Raw genomic sequence first — 13,508 nt, 5'->3', positions numbered from 1 at the left:
CATAAAGGTTTTCTTTGATGAATTGGCTTGATATTTTATATTAGAAATGACTGGTGTCAAATCTAAGAAGTTTTTTATACTAAGTATGTTGTGTTAATGTAAATAGATTGTGTTTTTATTTTGTGATTTTTATATTTAAAATTACTATGAAATGTTATATAGACAAGAAATGTTTTATTGTATATACTTATTGTATAAAGATTAATAAAAAATATTAAACAAAAAAGAATACACTAGCGACCTTAATTTATGAAAATATGAGAAAAATATGGCAATACTATGGTAACTATTGTAATAGTAGTGCTAGATCCTGATCTGTTCACATAATTATATTCATACTGAACTTTATTTCTAAATTATGGGGAAAGGACTTGCTCGTCTTGTCCATACTATGTCATGAAATGGTGTAAAATTATACAGAATAACTAAACTATGTCTTACTCTGTGAATAGAAGTCAAATAGCATTTTTTTTTGCTTTAGAGTCAGCCATATTGAATTTAAGTTTCTAATTTAATTATTCATTTAATTCCCTTGACAGTCAGTTGTTTACTGCAATGGAGGTCGTATCGGTTTCTTCCAAGGTGACATTCGACTTCTCTCTGATGACATGAAAACATTGCGTCCAACTATCTTCCCTGTAGTTCCAAGACTGCTCAACCGAATGTATGATAAGGTAAACATAATGCTAACATGATTAAGTATCATACAAGAGTAAGTGTTCTGCATGCATATAAATATCATCTTTATTCAATTAACCTCAAATCATATATACATTCAAAATCAATTCAGACCAGCTTTGATGAATTAAATGCTATATGAAGTATGTTTTCTTACTGCAACTATCATATCAGTTAAGTAATTTTATGACTGACATACAGTCACATTTCAATTTTTGGGCTTACTTTGGCTAATAGCCTCCATTTATATATAATACATTTAATTTATCAGGAGTGTTCAGTTAACCAAACAGTGTTATGTCCTTAACAGTATACAGTGAAAAATCAATTGACATATTTTCCACATGATGATTGTTTTTCCTTTGTCATAATTGAATTTACTGTGCTTAAATGTCATTTCATTAAGCTGCACTTCATCAAAGCACATTTTGGTGAATCCAGTCAAATAACCAGAATTATGCTGTGTAGCACAATGCATCCATTTGACATGAGCCGTTACACTCTTAAAATTTTATGTAATTATCCATCTTCTGCAGTGTTACCAGATCTTAATCAAAGGATAAAACTTGTTGCAATATGTAAGTTTGCTTTTAAGTGTCATTTATGGGTAGTGGACAGTTTCTCAAAGGCAAAGCATTCTGACCAGAGGGTTGAAAGTCGGATTTCTCAAAAGAGGTTACTGAAGGCAGAAGAAGAATTACTTTGTTTGTTTGTTTATTAGTGCAGCGGCATAGAGTTATTGATATATTGAACAACACTGTAGGAGTGTTACTTGCCCCCACCCACCCCACCCCCCCAAAAAACATGTCTCTAACTTTCTATAAGGCATTTTTCAGCTGACTGGTTTTGGTCAAAAGCAGATATACAACTTTGGTGAAATGTAGATCTAGAAATAACAGAAAAAAAGCATAACACTTATTTTGCCATAATTTCCCCCAGTTTCATTCACTTGTCTTCAATAAAATGTGTCTTGAAGTGACAGAAAAAGAAAAATCTAGCAAAGCCAGAATTTCCACTGTGTGATACTTTAAACCTCTTGAATCAGAGTCAGCATAGAATATATGTAAATTACCCTTTAAGGATATCAGGTATTTCAGCTAAATGGCAATTCTGAATGTCCATGACTTTTTTCTTTTACTTTTACATCTTTTTACGGACAATTTCAGACCAATAAAGCCAAACCCCTCTAGCTGTGGATATGCATGTTTCTACCTTCTTATGACATCATCAGCACAGCATAAGAGGAATGTTTGACTTTTGGAAACACAGGGTAGTCATACCCAACTGATATCCATAAACCTAAGGGTGTCTACAAAATATCCCAACTAACAAACTAAAACAATGTTTAAAAAGGTCACATGGGAAAACCAATTGGTTAAAAACAAAAAACACACAAAAAATGCATGTTCACAGCTAGAGGGGTTTGGCTTTATTGGCCTGAAATTGTCCATAAAAAGATGTAAAAGTAAAAGAAAAAAGTCATGGACATTCATAATTGCCATTTAGCTGAAACACCTGATATCCTTAAAGGGTAATTTTCATATATCCCATGTTGCCTCTGATTCAAGAGTTTTAAGGTATCACACAGTGGAAATTCTAGCTTTGCTAGATTTTTATTTTTGTGTTTTTAACCAATTTGTTTTCCTCTGTGACCTTTTTAAACATTGTTTTAGTTTCTTAGTGGGGATATTTTGTAGACACCCTTAGGTTTATGGATATCAGTTGGGTATGACTACCCTGTGTTTCCAAAAGTCAAATGTTCCTGTTATGCTATGCTGATGATGTCATAAGATGGCAGAAACATGCATGTCCACAGCTAGAGGGGTTTGGCTTTATTGGCTTGAAATTGTCCATAAAATTGGGGTAGTGGTGATTGGCCTTGATGGTTAGGGGGGTACTCAGTGGCCAAAAGTAATTTAAAAATGTTTGGAACTAACCTTTTAAATGTTATGAGTTCTAAATTAATGCACAAAATATTTTGGAGTTAATAACCATCAATGGCATATTGTATACTAATGCAATTTATGTAAAATTCATTAGGTTTTACACAGTGGTTTTCTTCAGCAAATCCACTAGACATAGCAGAGCCTTATATGATTCACAATTGAAAATAGTCACCCTGCTAGACAGGGGTCCATGGAAGTAAATATTGTGGGAAGAAATATCCAGGGAATTGTTATGGCTAGACTTGTATAGGCCCTAGAACCGATAGCCAAAGTACCACCCTTGAACCTATAAAAGTCCTCTCACTACATATCAGTTCAGTGAGGAAGATAAGATCTCCAATTCCAGTAGTGAGAAGCCCTTTAATTAGTAACCATATCTGCACTACTACAGCACTACATCTGATTATTACATAAGAAATATGAAATATGTACACATATTTTAAGAAAACTTTAACAAATCACCCATATTTAATTAAATAGCAGCATACTTAATTTTATGTAAAGTGCATTCACAAAATGTTTAAAACTCGATGATTTAAAATGTGTGCCACCTGGTGCGTACTTGTCTTAAAATGTGTATATATATTTAATAGCTTTATTTTGTATCTGATATCTATAAAGCCTTAAAATGAACAGTGTTTATCAGCTTTATGTTTGTAGCTAGGTTTCTATCTAATTACTAGGCTTTCTGCCTTAATGGGTCAATCCAAGCCTAGCCAATTTCCTTCCCAAGGCTGATAATCAATCACTGTACCTTGTGTCTGGTGAGGCAAACACCTTAACCATTATACCAACCCCAACTGTTCCCCAATGTGAAGTAGCAATTTGATGAGCAATCTTAGCATTTCTGAAGATCTTAATGTGAACTGTACAATTAAACCCCTTTTCAGCAATATTTGATGCATGTCTTTAGAACAATGAAAAGTTTTACAATAAACAATGCACATTGCCATTTTGAGCACTGTAGACATAGCTTTTTATCATTCTTTACAGTCGTGCTTAGATACATTTGTATTATGCCCCACATTTAAATTCAATACATTAAAAAAAACATTGATTTATTTCAACATAGATATAATACACTAAAAGCGTATACCTTAATAGCTTTTTGTAATATTTTGGGTAGTTGTCTTTCACAGTCAGAATTGTTTCCATTTGGATATTCATAAATGGGCAAAGTGTTTTCATTTGAGTGAAAAGGTCAACATATTCTTCAAAATATGCCTTTAAAATGAACAATATATTGGGAAACCTATATTAATATGAGACCTATGATCTCATTAAGAAACTATTGCTCAGGGTTATAAAAATGTAAATGCTTGTTTCACAACCCATACTTTATTAAAAAAGTCTGCCGCTTTCCAAAAGTGTATTCCATGGCATGTCTGAGTCATTGGTACTTCTGTTCACAGTCTCTCTTCCTTACTTCTTTAGGCATGTCTTTTATCTCAATCACAGATGAAATTTCCTGAATGCTATCTACAACATACCAGTGAGTACATATATTCTCCCTTCCACCTGAGTACAGAGCCAAAACTATGCAGGAGTTCTACTGTGGAGCTCACTACTCTGAAGTTCTGGGTCCCATAGATTGTACACATGTAGAAATCAAAGCACCACCCAGGGAACTGGGAAGGGTGTACATAGAAAGAGCTATCACTCCATTAACTGCCTGGTCATTTATAATGCTAAGGGAATCATCCTGAATGTGTGTACTGGCAACCCAGGCAGTTACCATGACTCACATATCTGGCATAACTCTCAACTGTATGAGATGTTTACTAGGGGGGATGTCACACAGGACCATTTCCTGGGGGAATGCAGGTTGTGCACTGGAAACATGTCTGATGATGCCCATCAGAAATGTACACATACCAAATGAAGAACACTATAATGAGGCACACAGTCAAACAAGAAATTTCATAGAGCATGTGTTTGGGCTTATCACATAACATTTATTTTTATGCAATTACCAATCACCTCTACCTGTGGACAGCAATCCCCCTAGGGGTTTCTATGGGCCATCCTAGAAGGCTAACATCTTTTTAATGGGTTCATAGGTTGGTACTAGACTATCAGTCCTAGGGCCTATACAAGCCTAGCCATAACAATTCCCTGGCTATTTCTTCCCACACTATTTACTTCCCTTCCCCATTGACAATATAGGACATTTACATTTCACTGAAATAATGAAAGAAGAGTGTAAAGAGAAACAGTTGTAACATTAACACTTGTGATGAAAGTTAAATAAGACTGTGCATCTGAGAAAGTAAAATGCCCTGACAAAAATGCTTATGCCATCAGTAAACTTCTAAAAAGTGCATACAGATAAAAGTAGCATTTATATATATATATATATATATATATATATATATATATATATATATATATATATATATATATGCCCTAGGGCAGATAGCCTAGTACGAACCTATGAACCTATACGAGTGGATGGGAGATCGTAGGTTTACCCCGGGGGTCACCTCTTTGTCACTACTAGACAGAGGCATAGTAAACTAAACCCTAAAAGGGCGTAGTATTCTCATCCTAAGGGGTGGTGTAAGCCACATACACTCTGGCTAGGCTTATAAATGCCCTAGGGCAGATAGCCTAGTACGAACCTATGAACCTATATATATATATATATATATATATATATATATATATATATATATATATGTGTGTGTATTTTTCCCTAGTAACATGTGAGTATATTCAGTATATAACTGAAAAATACAATCATATCTTATCAAGATCAGTAGTCTTCAGTGCAGATAAATCCAAAGTACTAGCTCTTCTTCATTGTTATCCTCATAAGCAAGTCTCCTCACCTTCAAGTTCCCTACCTACATGGTTACCTTTCTATAGTGCAGATTCAGGCCTTTGAGCATGGTAAAGATGTAAATGAGGTGGGAACTCATTAGAAATGCTAAGTCCTAAATTCTTGGTTCTGTGTAGCAGATGTAAATATAGTGCAGGGACTCCCTTAATGTTTGTTTCAAATGGATTGCAACTGTGAATGATTACTGGTAGGGAGAAGGAAAACACAATAGCAATTTAGACTCCCCTACCTCCAGTGGGTGTGTCAGCCAGGTTAGACTTACAAAATTAAGAAGTAATTGTATCAAGGTTTTAAATGGAAGTAAGCAGCACACATTTCATAGTTTCAGTTCGGTAACATCCAGCTTCCCCTGCATTTGTTGAAAACTATATATTATTTCAATGTAATATTCTCATATACTTTAAGGACAATGATACAAAATGCCTTATAGACTGCATGCCTCAGATTACTGCTCAGATAACAGAAGAATCAACACCATACGGAGATAATACAGAGCTGCATTTCTGCATACAATAGCCATAAATGGTTGTGTTATTACTCATTGCACTACATCTGATGTTAGCACATGTACAAACAAATCAGAAGTGTACAAGTGCCATATGTCTTCCTATAATGTGAATGATTTTGGACTTGCTTGTATGCATACTGACTTTTATTCACTTCTGCAAAGCTATTTCTGTGGCAAAGAGGAATAAGATCCTTACTTTGTTTTTAAGGCTCATTAGTGTGAGAGTTAAAATCCAGACTTGTGTAAAAATTTTTCATGTGTACTAACATATATCTTGTAGTGCTGTTTATTTTATAGATTACTTTTTTAATACCAGTATTTGCATGGTGTGTGACTTAGCACAAACACAGGAAATGGATAAACACGATAAATGTCATGTCATGTACTTCTGTGATAACCAATACATCAACTCATGTCATGTACTTGTTTGATAACCAGTACATCAACTACACCTGTGAATTGCCTGAGTGTGTAGCACATCTGCTAAACACATTGATCCACACAGTATATACTATCTATCGATCATTGTTTCAAATCCACCTTTGTCTTTTAAGGATGAAACCTAAAAAATACTGCTCACAAGGCTAAAACAAGTTTAGCTTTGCTTGTCTCATTTGAGTGATGCTTACCGTCACACAAACCTGGATTAATGGCCACACAAGAAGCAAACAGAACACCTACAGACAAGATACAGACATTCTCAATTTCAAGAAGGATACATTGTTGCACCTTTCACACTGAGGTTAACAATCTTTCTTAACATCTGCAGGTCTAGAACACTTGCAGAGAGGAAGCAGGCAGTAGACAATTTCAAAATGGATACAGTCTATAAAGTATGTTGGAACCAAGCAAACATGCTAAGTGGAGGTGCGCAGCAGTTAACATACAGAAGTTAATGATGAGTAATAAAATATACAACTGATTTTAACTACTCCTGTGGTGTCAGGTGTAAGTGTAGGGCTGTAATACTTATAGTCCTGGGTTCTAATACATGAAATTCCAAATATTTTCACTGTTGTTCCATTTCACTTTATATTAAATATCACATAAAAACTTTAATTATAAATAAGTGTGTATATCAGTAGAGCTCATATGAATTATATGTATAACTGAGTATACTGACTACTATGTTTCTGTAATTATAATTGTGCTATCTGGCCTCATATGGCCTTCAGACTTCAATAAGACTCATACATAGGATCATAGGTAGGTACTAGGCTATCGGCCCTAGGGCCTATACAAGCCCAGCCAAAAAGGTACCCTGGCTTTTGCCACCCAAGAAAATTATTTTCCTGTGCCACTGTTGAGCAGAGCCACAGAAGTGATCCCTGGGGTGAATTTCCTATTTCCCATCCAATCATCAAGATTTTTCTTGGAGTGCTAATGAGGAGCTTTGTTTGATATAGATAGGTAGTTTATTCCAGAGTATGGGAAGTCTCTGGGACAGGAATCTATCCCTCTGGCATGTTCTGTTTATTGTGGTGACAAGGTTTAGGTCCTTAGAGCATGTAGCTTGGAGGGATTGGGATTTCTTTAAGTGGAGTATGTCCAACAGCTCTGGGTTTGACATAGCTTTGTATGTTAGGCAGAGATCACCTCTGAGTAGGTGATATGCAACGGAGTAAAGCTGGCGTTTTTTGAGACAGTCTACGTAGGGCATCTGTTTGAGGCCGGTAATCCTCTTTGTGAGGTATTTCTGTAGCCTTTCCAGTTGTTGTAGATGTCTTGTGAGGTACATACCAAAAGGGGTGTTGTACTCTATAATGGGTCTAATGAGTGATGAGTAGAGGGGAACAATGACCTCTTTTTTTCTGGATGAGAAACCTTTTTTGATGAGGTGTGCCACATAGAAGTATTTCCTGACTACTGTGGCAATGTGATTATCAAAGGAGAGACTACTGTCCACCTGTGTCCCAAGGTCTCTTATCACACTTTCGGTGTTAAATATACTACCGCCTATGTAGTAGTTCATAGGTACAGAGTTTTTACCAAAGAAGATGACAATGCACTTTTTGGCATTGAGCTTGAGGCCATGGCTTTGACACACACATAAATGTATAAACTGGGACTTTGTCAGGCCTCACACATGCATGGCTAACCCCTCAATCTGTCATCTGTATTTATATATAATTCATAAGTATGTCTGACAAGCACTTCTTTTATGGCAAGGATGGAAAATCACTACTGTGGATGAAAATGTTTTGTCTCGTATGCATAGGTTTGAATCCCATTATTGTAAACATCAGTTTTATCAGTGTATAATGCCAAACCAAAAATGTGTCAGGTCATGAAATTCATGCCCCCAGTACACGTCTGCATAGTTAAATCACCTAACAGTTACAGCAGCAAACAACCCTCTAACTAATGCCAAGTATCAGATTAACATTCCAGTTTCTAAAACTGCTTTCCTCTCTGTTTGGCACTATTGCTTTCCACTTAACATTGCTCAAATGCAGTTGACATCATTGTTCGGGTTTGTGCACTAACAGTAAATGTGGTAACACATATTGGCGGAAAATCATTCTTGGCTATTGCTGTTCTTCCTGGTTGAAGATGTCTAGTGGTAGAAGGGAAGGTGCCCAGTTTAGGGCAAAGAGGTGGGGTGTTGAAGAGTCTAGAATCTTCAATGGCCACAGCTGAAGTCTTTTCCAGGGAGGCTATACCGGCTCCCAGTACAAGTCTGAAGCTTGGAATTGTCTGGTCAAGGCTGTCCTCAGTGCAACTGGCATTCCACACACTGGAGAGCAGTGTAGGCATCACTTTAAATACCTGAAAAGGTACAAGAGGGATAAACTCAGCCAGTGGCTGCATGTTGTCAGCAGTCCTGAACTCATGCAGCCAGTGGCTGCATGAGTTCAGGACTGCTGACATCCCACAGTTGTGTAAGCATACTGATAAAGAGAAGTTATAGTAGATAGAAAACTGCATGTAGGCAAGAGTGGTATGCATAATCCTCTTCTTTTTATTCCACAACCAATGCAGAGATTATGTCAAAATGAGAGGCCTTGGTGAGCATCTAGAGAGACTGAGGGAAGCAAGGGGTATGTATGCAGCACAATAAATAATTATTTTAACTTTCAAATTTATTTATTTTCTATTCAGTTGTAGCAAAGTAAACATGCATGGTTCAATCTGTAGCAAAAGCCAGCTGCAAGAGTCACAAAATGCTTTACAGCACAGAGAGGTAGACCAACCCTAGTGATGCAGCCTGCTCCCACTCCAGCAACTTCAACACTGACGCCCAGCACATCTGAGACCCAACCCGGTAGTACTGCCTTCACTGCCGCTGCACTACCTGCACCCTCAGGTAGCACTACCCCAGCAGCTGGTGTTGTAGTACCCTCTGGGAGTACTTGCAGAGGTGGGGATTTTATCTCCTACCAATGCCAGGGTTGGTGCATAGGCTCGTGCTCAGCATCATTGGTGCACATCTACACTGGCTAGAGAGACCACTTTCCCTTACATTCTGTAGGAGATGATGTCAAGCACTCCAACAACCAGCAGAATAAGGGGATGGTGATGAGAGTTCTGCAGGCGATGACTAGATTCTCACTGGCTCTGTGTTTGATGGGCAATGGCATCTGTTGTTGCCTCCCTAACCCCAACCATGGTGTTTCCCCAACCTTTTGTGTCCCTTACCACCCCTGATTTTGTCTTGGTTGTCCTGTTTGTTTGCTTCTGCTTCCTCACCTACCATACTTACCTGACCCAGAAATACTTACATCCCTTACCCAACATTTCTCTCATAGTGAAGTAAAAAATGGGCACCTGTCCTGCAAAACAAAAAAATATCATCTTATATATGGCTCTCCACTTCACACACGTTCCTGATTTGGTTCAATTGGGTATACAACATGACTGTATTGATGTCACCCCTCTTTGTTAAAATGACAGTCCAAATTAAGCTAATATTCTGTACCATATGTTCATGTTGCACTGTTGAAGAAGTGGATAGCTATGATCCTTTCTACCTCCCTCCTGCACATTCCTATATTGTTTTCCCTTTGTTCCTCTCCCTGCTTGCCTCCCATTTCACCACTTTCCTATCTACCCCATTTTAACACCTTTAATCTCATTGAAAAAAATTGAATCACACATAATGTACATAAGTAAAAAAAAAAAGCAATGGAGCCCTTCACTTTCTGGCCTCTGTGTTTGTGCAGAGTTTGACTTTGAGCACCAATGCCAAGAAACAGTGAATGCCTTTTCATTGGTGTGGTTACCACCTTACAATTTTGCTTAAACATGCTGCGCTAAGGTAACAAACAGTGCATGCAGAGTAATTATTTAATTGCACTATAAATACATATGTAAAACTATTACATACAACTGGATTCAAACCCTATATCATTTGGGCTCCAAATATTTCAATGCATTTAACACCTGCTGCCACAAAGTCAGCTAAGCAGGGTCTGTTTCCTTCATAATCTTATCAATCAGACTTCCATTTGCTCAGTGCTTAACTTCGAGAAAACAGGAAAACAGTAGAAATGTGCATCTCACATAAGCAAACACTTTGCCTTCAATCTTGCAAACCAGCTGCTTGATGGTGCACTATTGAAAGTTTCCACTAGCATGTATTGCTTATGTTTACTGTCCATTTAGTTTTCAGGCAAAGTACATGTAAAAACACAAGTTAATTAAGGAAAAAAACACATATTTACACTGCATTCATCTCTTACCTCCACCCATGTATTTTATATTTGGTCTCTCAGTACTTGTTCATAAATATATCAACTACACTACAGAAGTAAATAATAGATGCTTTCTTATATACTATGCACATCTTTATAATAACAATACACATTCAGATTTTCAATACATCTGGTAATGTGGACATCTGTTTGCATATAGTCTATAAAGCTATCACTTAAAGCATATCTGCACACTGGAAACATAATACCAAATGCTAAACTTCACACACTAATTAATCTGGTAACATGCAGAACTTTAATATCTTGACAGTTGTACATGGCTATTATAGCCAGGCCTCCCAACATTTTCTTTCAAATAGTCACTGCAGATGTCATCCTCAATAAATTGTCTTGCAGCCTTGTAAAAGTCAGAGTTGTGCTGTGGCTCGCATTAAATACTGAGTTCTCTAGTACGTGTACTTAGGTAGGGTTTCTAATCTCACTGCAGTCAACTGGTGTGTGTGTGTGTGTGTGTGTGTGTGTATGTTTGTTTGTGTGTGTATGTTTGTTTGTGTGTGTGTGTGTGTGTGTGTGTGTGTGTGTGTGTGTGTGTGTGTGTGTGTGTGTGTGTGTGTGTGTGTGTGTGTGTGTGTGTGTGTGTGTGTGTGTGTGTGTGTGTGTGTGTGTGTGTGTCTGTTTGTGTGCATTTGCTTGATATTAGAGAGCATTTTACACCAGCATATGAGATACTGCTATTACCATCTTCCTCTCACCAGACACTGCTGATGTCATCACTTATAAATTGTTGTCTGACACTCTCCATCAAACTTGTGCTGTGGCACTTGCATTAAATATGGGGTCTCTATTTGTTGTACTTAAATAAGTAGGGGGTCTGTTCTTACTTCAGTCAGCAGGTGTGTGTGTGTGTTTGTGTGTGTGTGTTTATGCACTTACTTGACATTAGAGAGAGCATTTTACACCAGCATATGGGATACTGCTATTACAATCTTCCTCTCACCAGACTCTACTGATATCAGCAGCTATAAAGTATTCTGCAATACTATAAAAGCTAAATTTGTGCTCTGGCACTTGTATTAAGTAATGTGCTCTGTAAATAGGTAGTTTTAGAATGATATTTGAGTCCACAGCTATATCCAACACTCCAAACATTTTGATGTAGTACACAATGATTATTTAATCCTATGTAACATGCGCTCTGATAGTATTCAAGACAAACCTGTGCTGCAGTAGTAACATTAACTACTGTGTTTGCAATCTTCTTGAACTACACATATAGTTGTTTTAATCTGACAGCAGACAACTTCCGTGTCTATACATAACTATCACTTTTGAGACAATTGTACACAGGAATGTGACTCCACAACCATGTCCTACACTCCTCACATCATGTTCTCCTCCACATACAATGATGCTATCATAATCCATAAAATGCAACATGACAGTGTTACAGTCAGACTTTGTGACTATGCTACTGTGACATTGCATAGCATTCATATTCTATACCTACAGAGGTGTAATGTTCAATTCAGGCCAGTCTACTGCTGTGTGTGTGTGTGTGTGTGTGTGGTTGAAGATACATTATGGTCATTATATGATCTTTGGAATCCCTCTTCATTTCACTACCACTTGGGAAACCTTTCACATAGCACCCATGCATCCACCATCCTCCCTTTTCCTGTAGCTATGTGACATCCTTCCTGCAGAGGGGTGGAGGCTGTCATCATGTCAAATATGCATACACACATCATGAAGCAGAGTCCTTCCTTGAGCCTATGCAAGCCATCCCCAGACCACCACATTTTGTATTGCTAATTTTATCATGTGTGGTACACATATCCCACATGGACAGTTGCAGAATGTAAATGCAATCCAACACATATATACATATGCACAATAGTTTTATTATCTTTCATCATATACATATAGGCATTTTCTTTTTATTTTATAATTGTGGCTAGGATTTCATGTGATGTTGACCTTCAGCCAGCCTGTGTCCTATGACCTCATGATCACTTGACACCTCATGATCACTTGACATGTCAATGTTGCTGTCATTGACATATGCTATATTGAGGTATGGATGCACAGGATGGCTACAAGAGGGTATTACAATCTGTGATGGGAGCTAATGTATTGATGGCCATTGCTGCCATTACATTACATGCTCCTTCTATAACAGCTGTAGTAATATGCACCCTGAGAACTTTTGACATAGGTTCATAGGAGGTTACTAGGCTAGGGGTCCTATAGCCCTTACAAGCCTAGCCATGTTCATCCCAAGTAGTCACAATTGTCCTTATTAGATGGATGTAATTCACAGAGTGAGTCTATTGTCAACACCAACTTCCCCTGTCCATGAGGGACATGGGTGCCACCCCCCCCCCCCCAGGGTGAATTTGCAGTCTCCCATCCATTTGTCTAGGCTGTGCTTGAATATGGTCAGTGAGGAGCTCCACTTCATGTGATTTGAAGTTTATTCCAGAGGAGTGGCAGTCTCTGGGAAATATATCGGTCTCTCAAGCATGTTCTCTTAATGTCACAGGCTAGGTTAAGATCCCTAGATCTACTGACTTTTGTGCCATTAGATTTGCGGATGTGCAGCATTTACATCAGGGCAGGATCAGAGACTGCCCTGTAGGCCATGTACTAGTCATCTGTCAGAAGGCAATACAATACAGAGTACAGTGACAGGGCTTTTAGTCTATCCATATACATCATGGCATGGTTTGAAGCTCCTGTATTGTCTTGTTAAGCAACCCCTGTGTTCTCTCCAATTGCTGCAGGTGTCTGGTAAGATACATGCAATACAGAGCATTGTACTCTATTAATGTTCTCTAGAGGGTAACATACAGTGGTGTTACAATATCCTCATACCTGTT

The 13,508-nt window shown here is 37.7% G+C and overlaps 1 protein-coding gene across 5 annotated transcripts in view; it reads left to right on the top strand.

The window, feature by feature from the left end:
- The window catches only part of ACSL6 (acyl-CoA synthetase long chain family member 6), a 1,926,773-nt gene that overhangs the window by 904,844 nt on the left and 1,008,421 nt on the right, over nt 1-13,508 (top strand). For all 5 annotated transcript variants that reach the window (XM_044069184.1, XM_044069185.1, XM_044069183.1 and 2 more), the window contains one exon: nt 540-674. In XM_044069184.1, the coding sequence (XP_043925119.1) occupies nt 540-674 (135 nt within the window). The remainder of the gene's footprint in view (nt 1-539; nt 675-13,508) is intronic.

Source organism: Protopterus annectens, chromosome 4.part0 (genome assembly GCF_019279795.1).
Source record: "Protopterus annectens isolate FY-2018-M chromosome 4.part0, PAN1.0, whole genome shotgun sequence".
Taxonomy (NCBI): domain Eukaryota; kingdom Metazoa; phylum Chordata; order Ceratodontiformes; family Protopteridae; genus Protopterus; species Protopterus annectens.
Note: the sequence above shows the minus strand (reverse complement) of the source record. Positions and strands in the feature narration are given on the sequence as shown.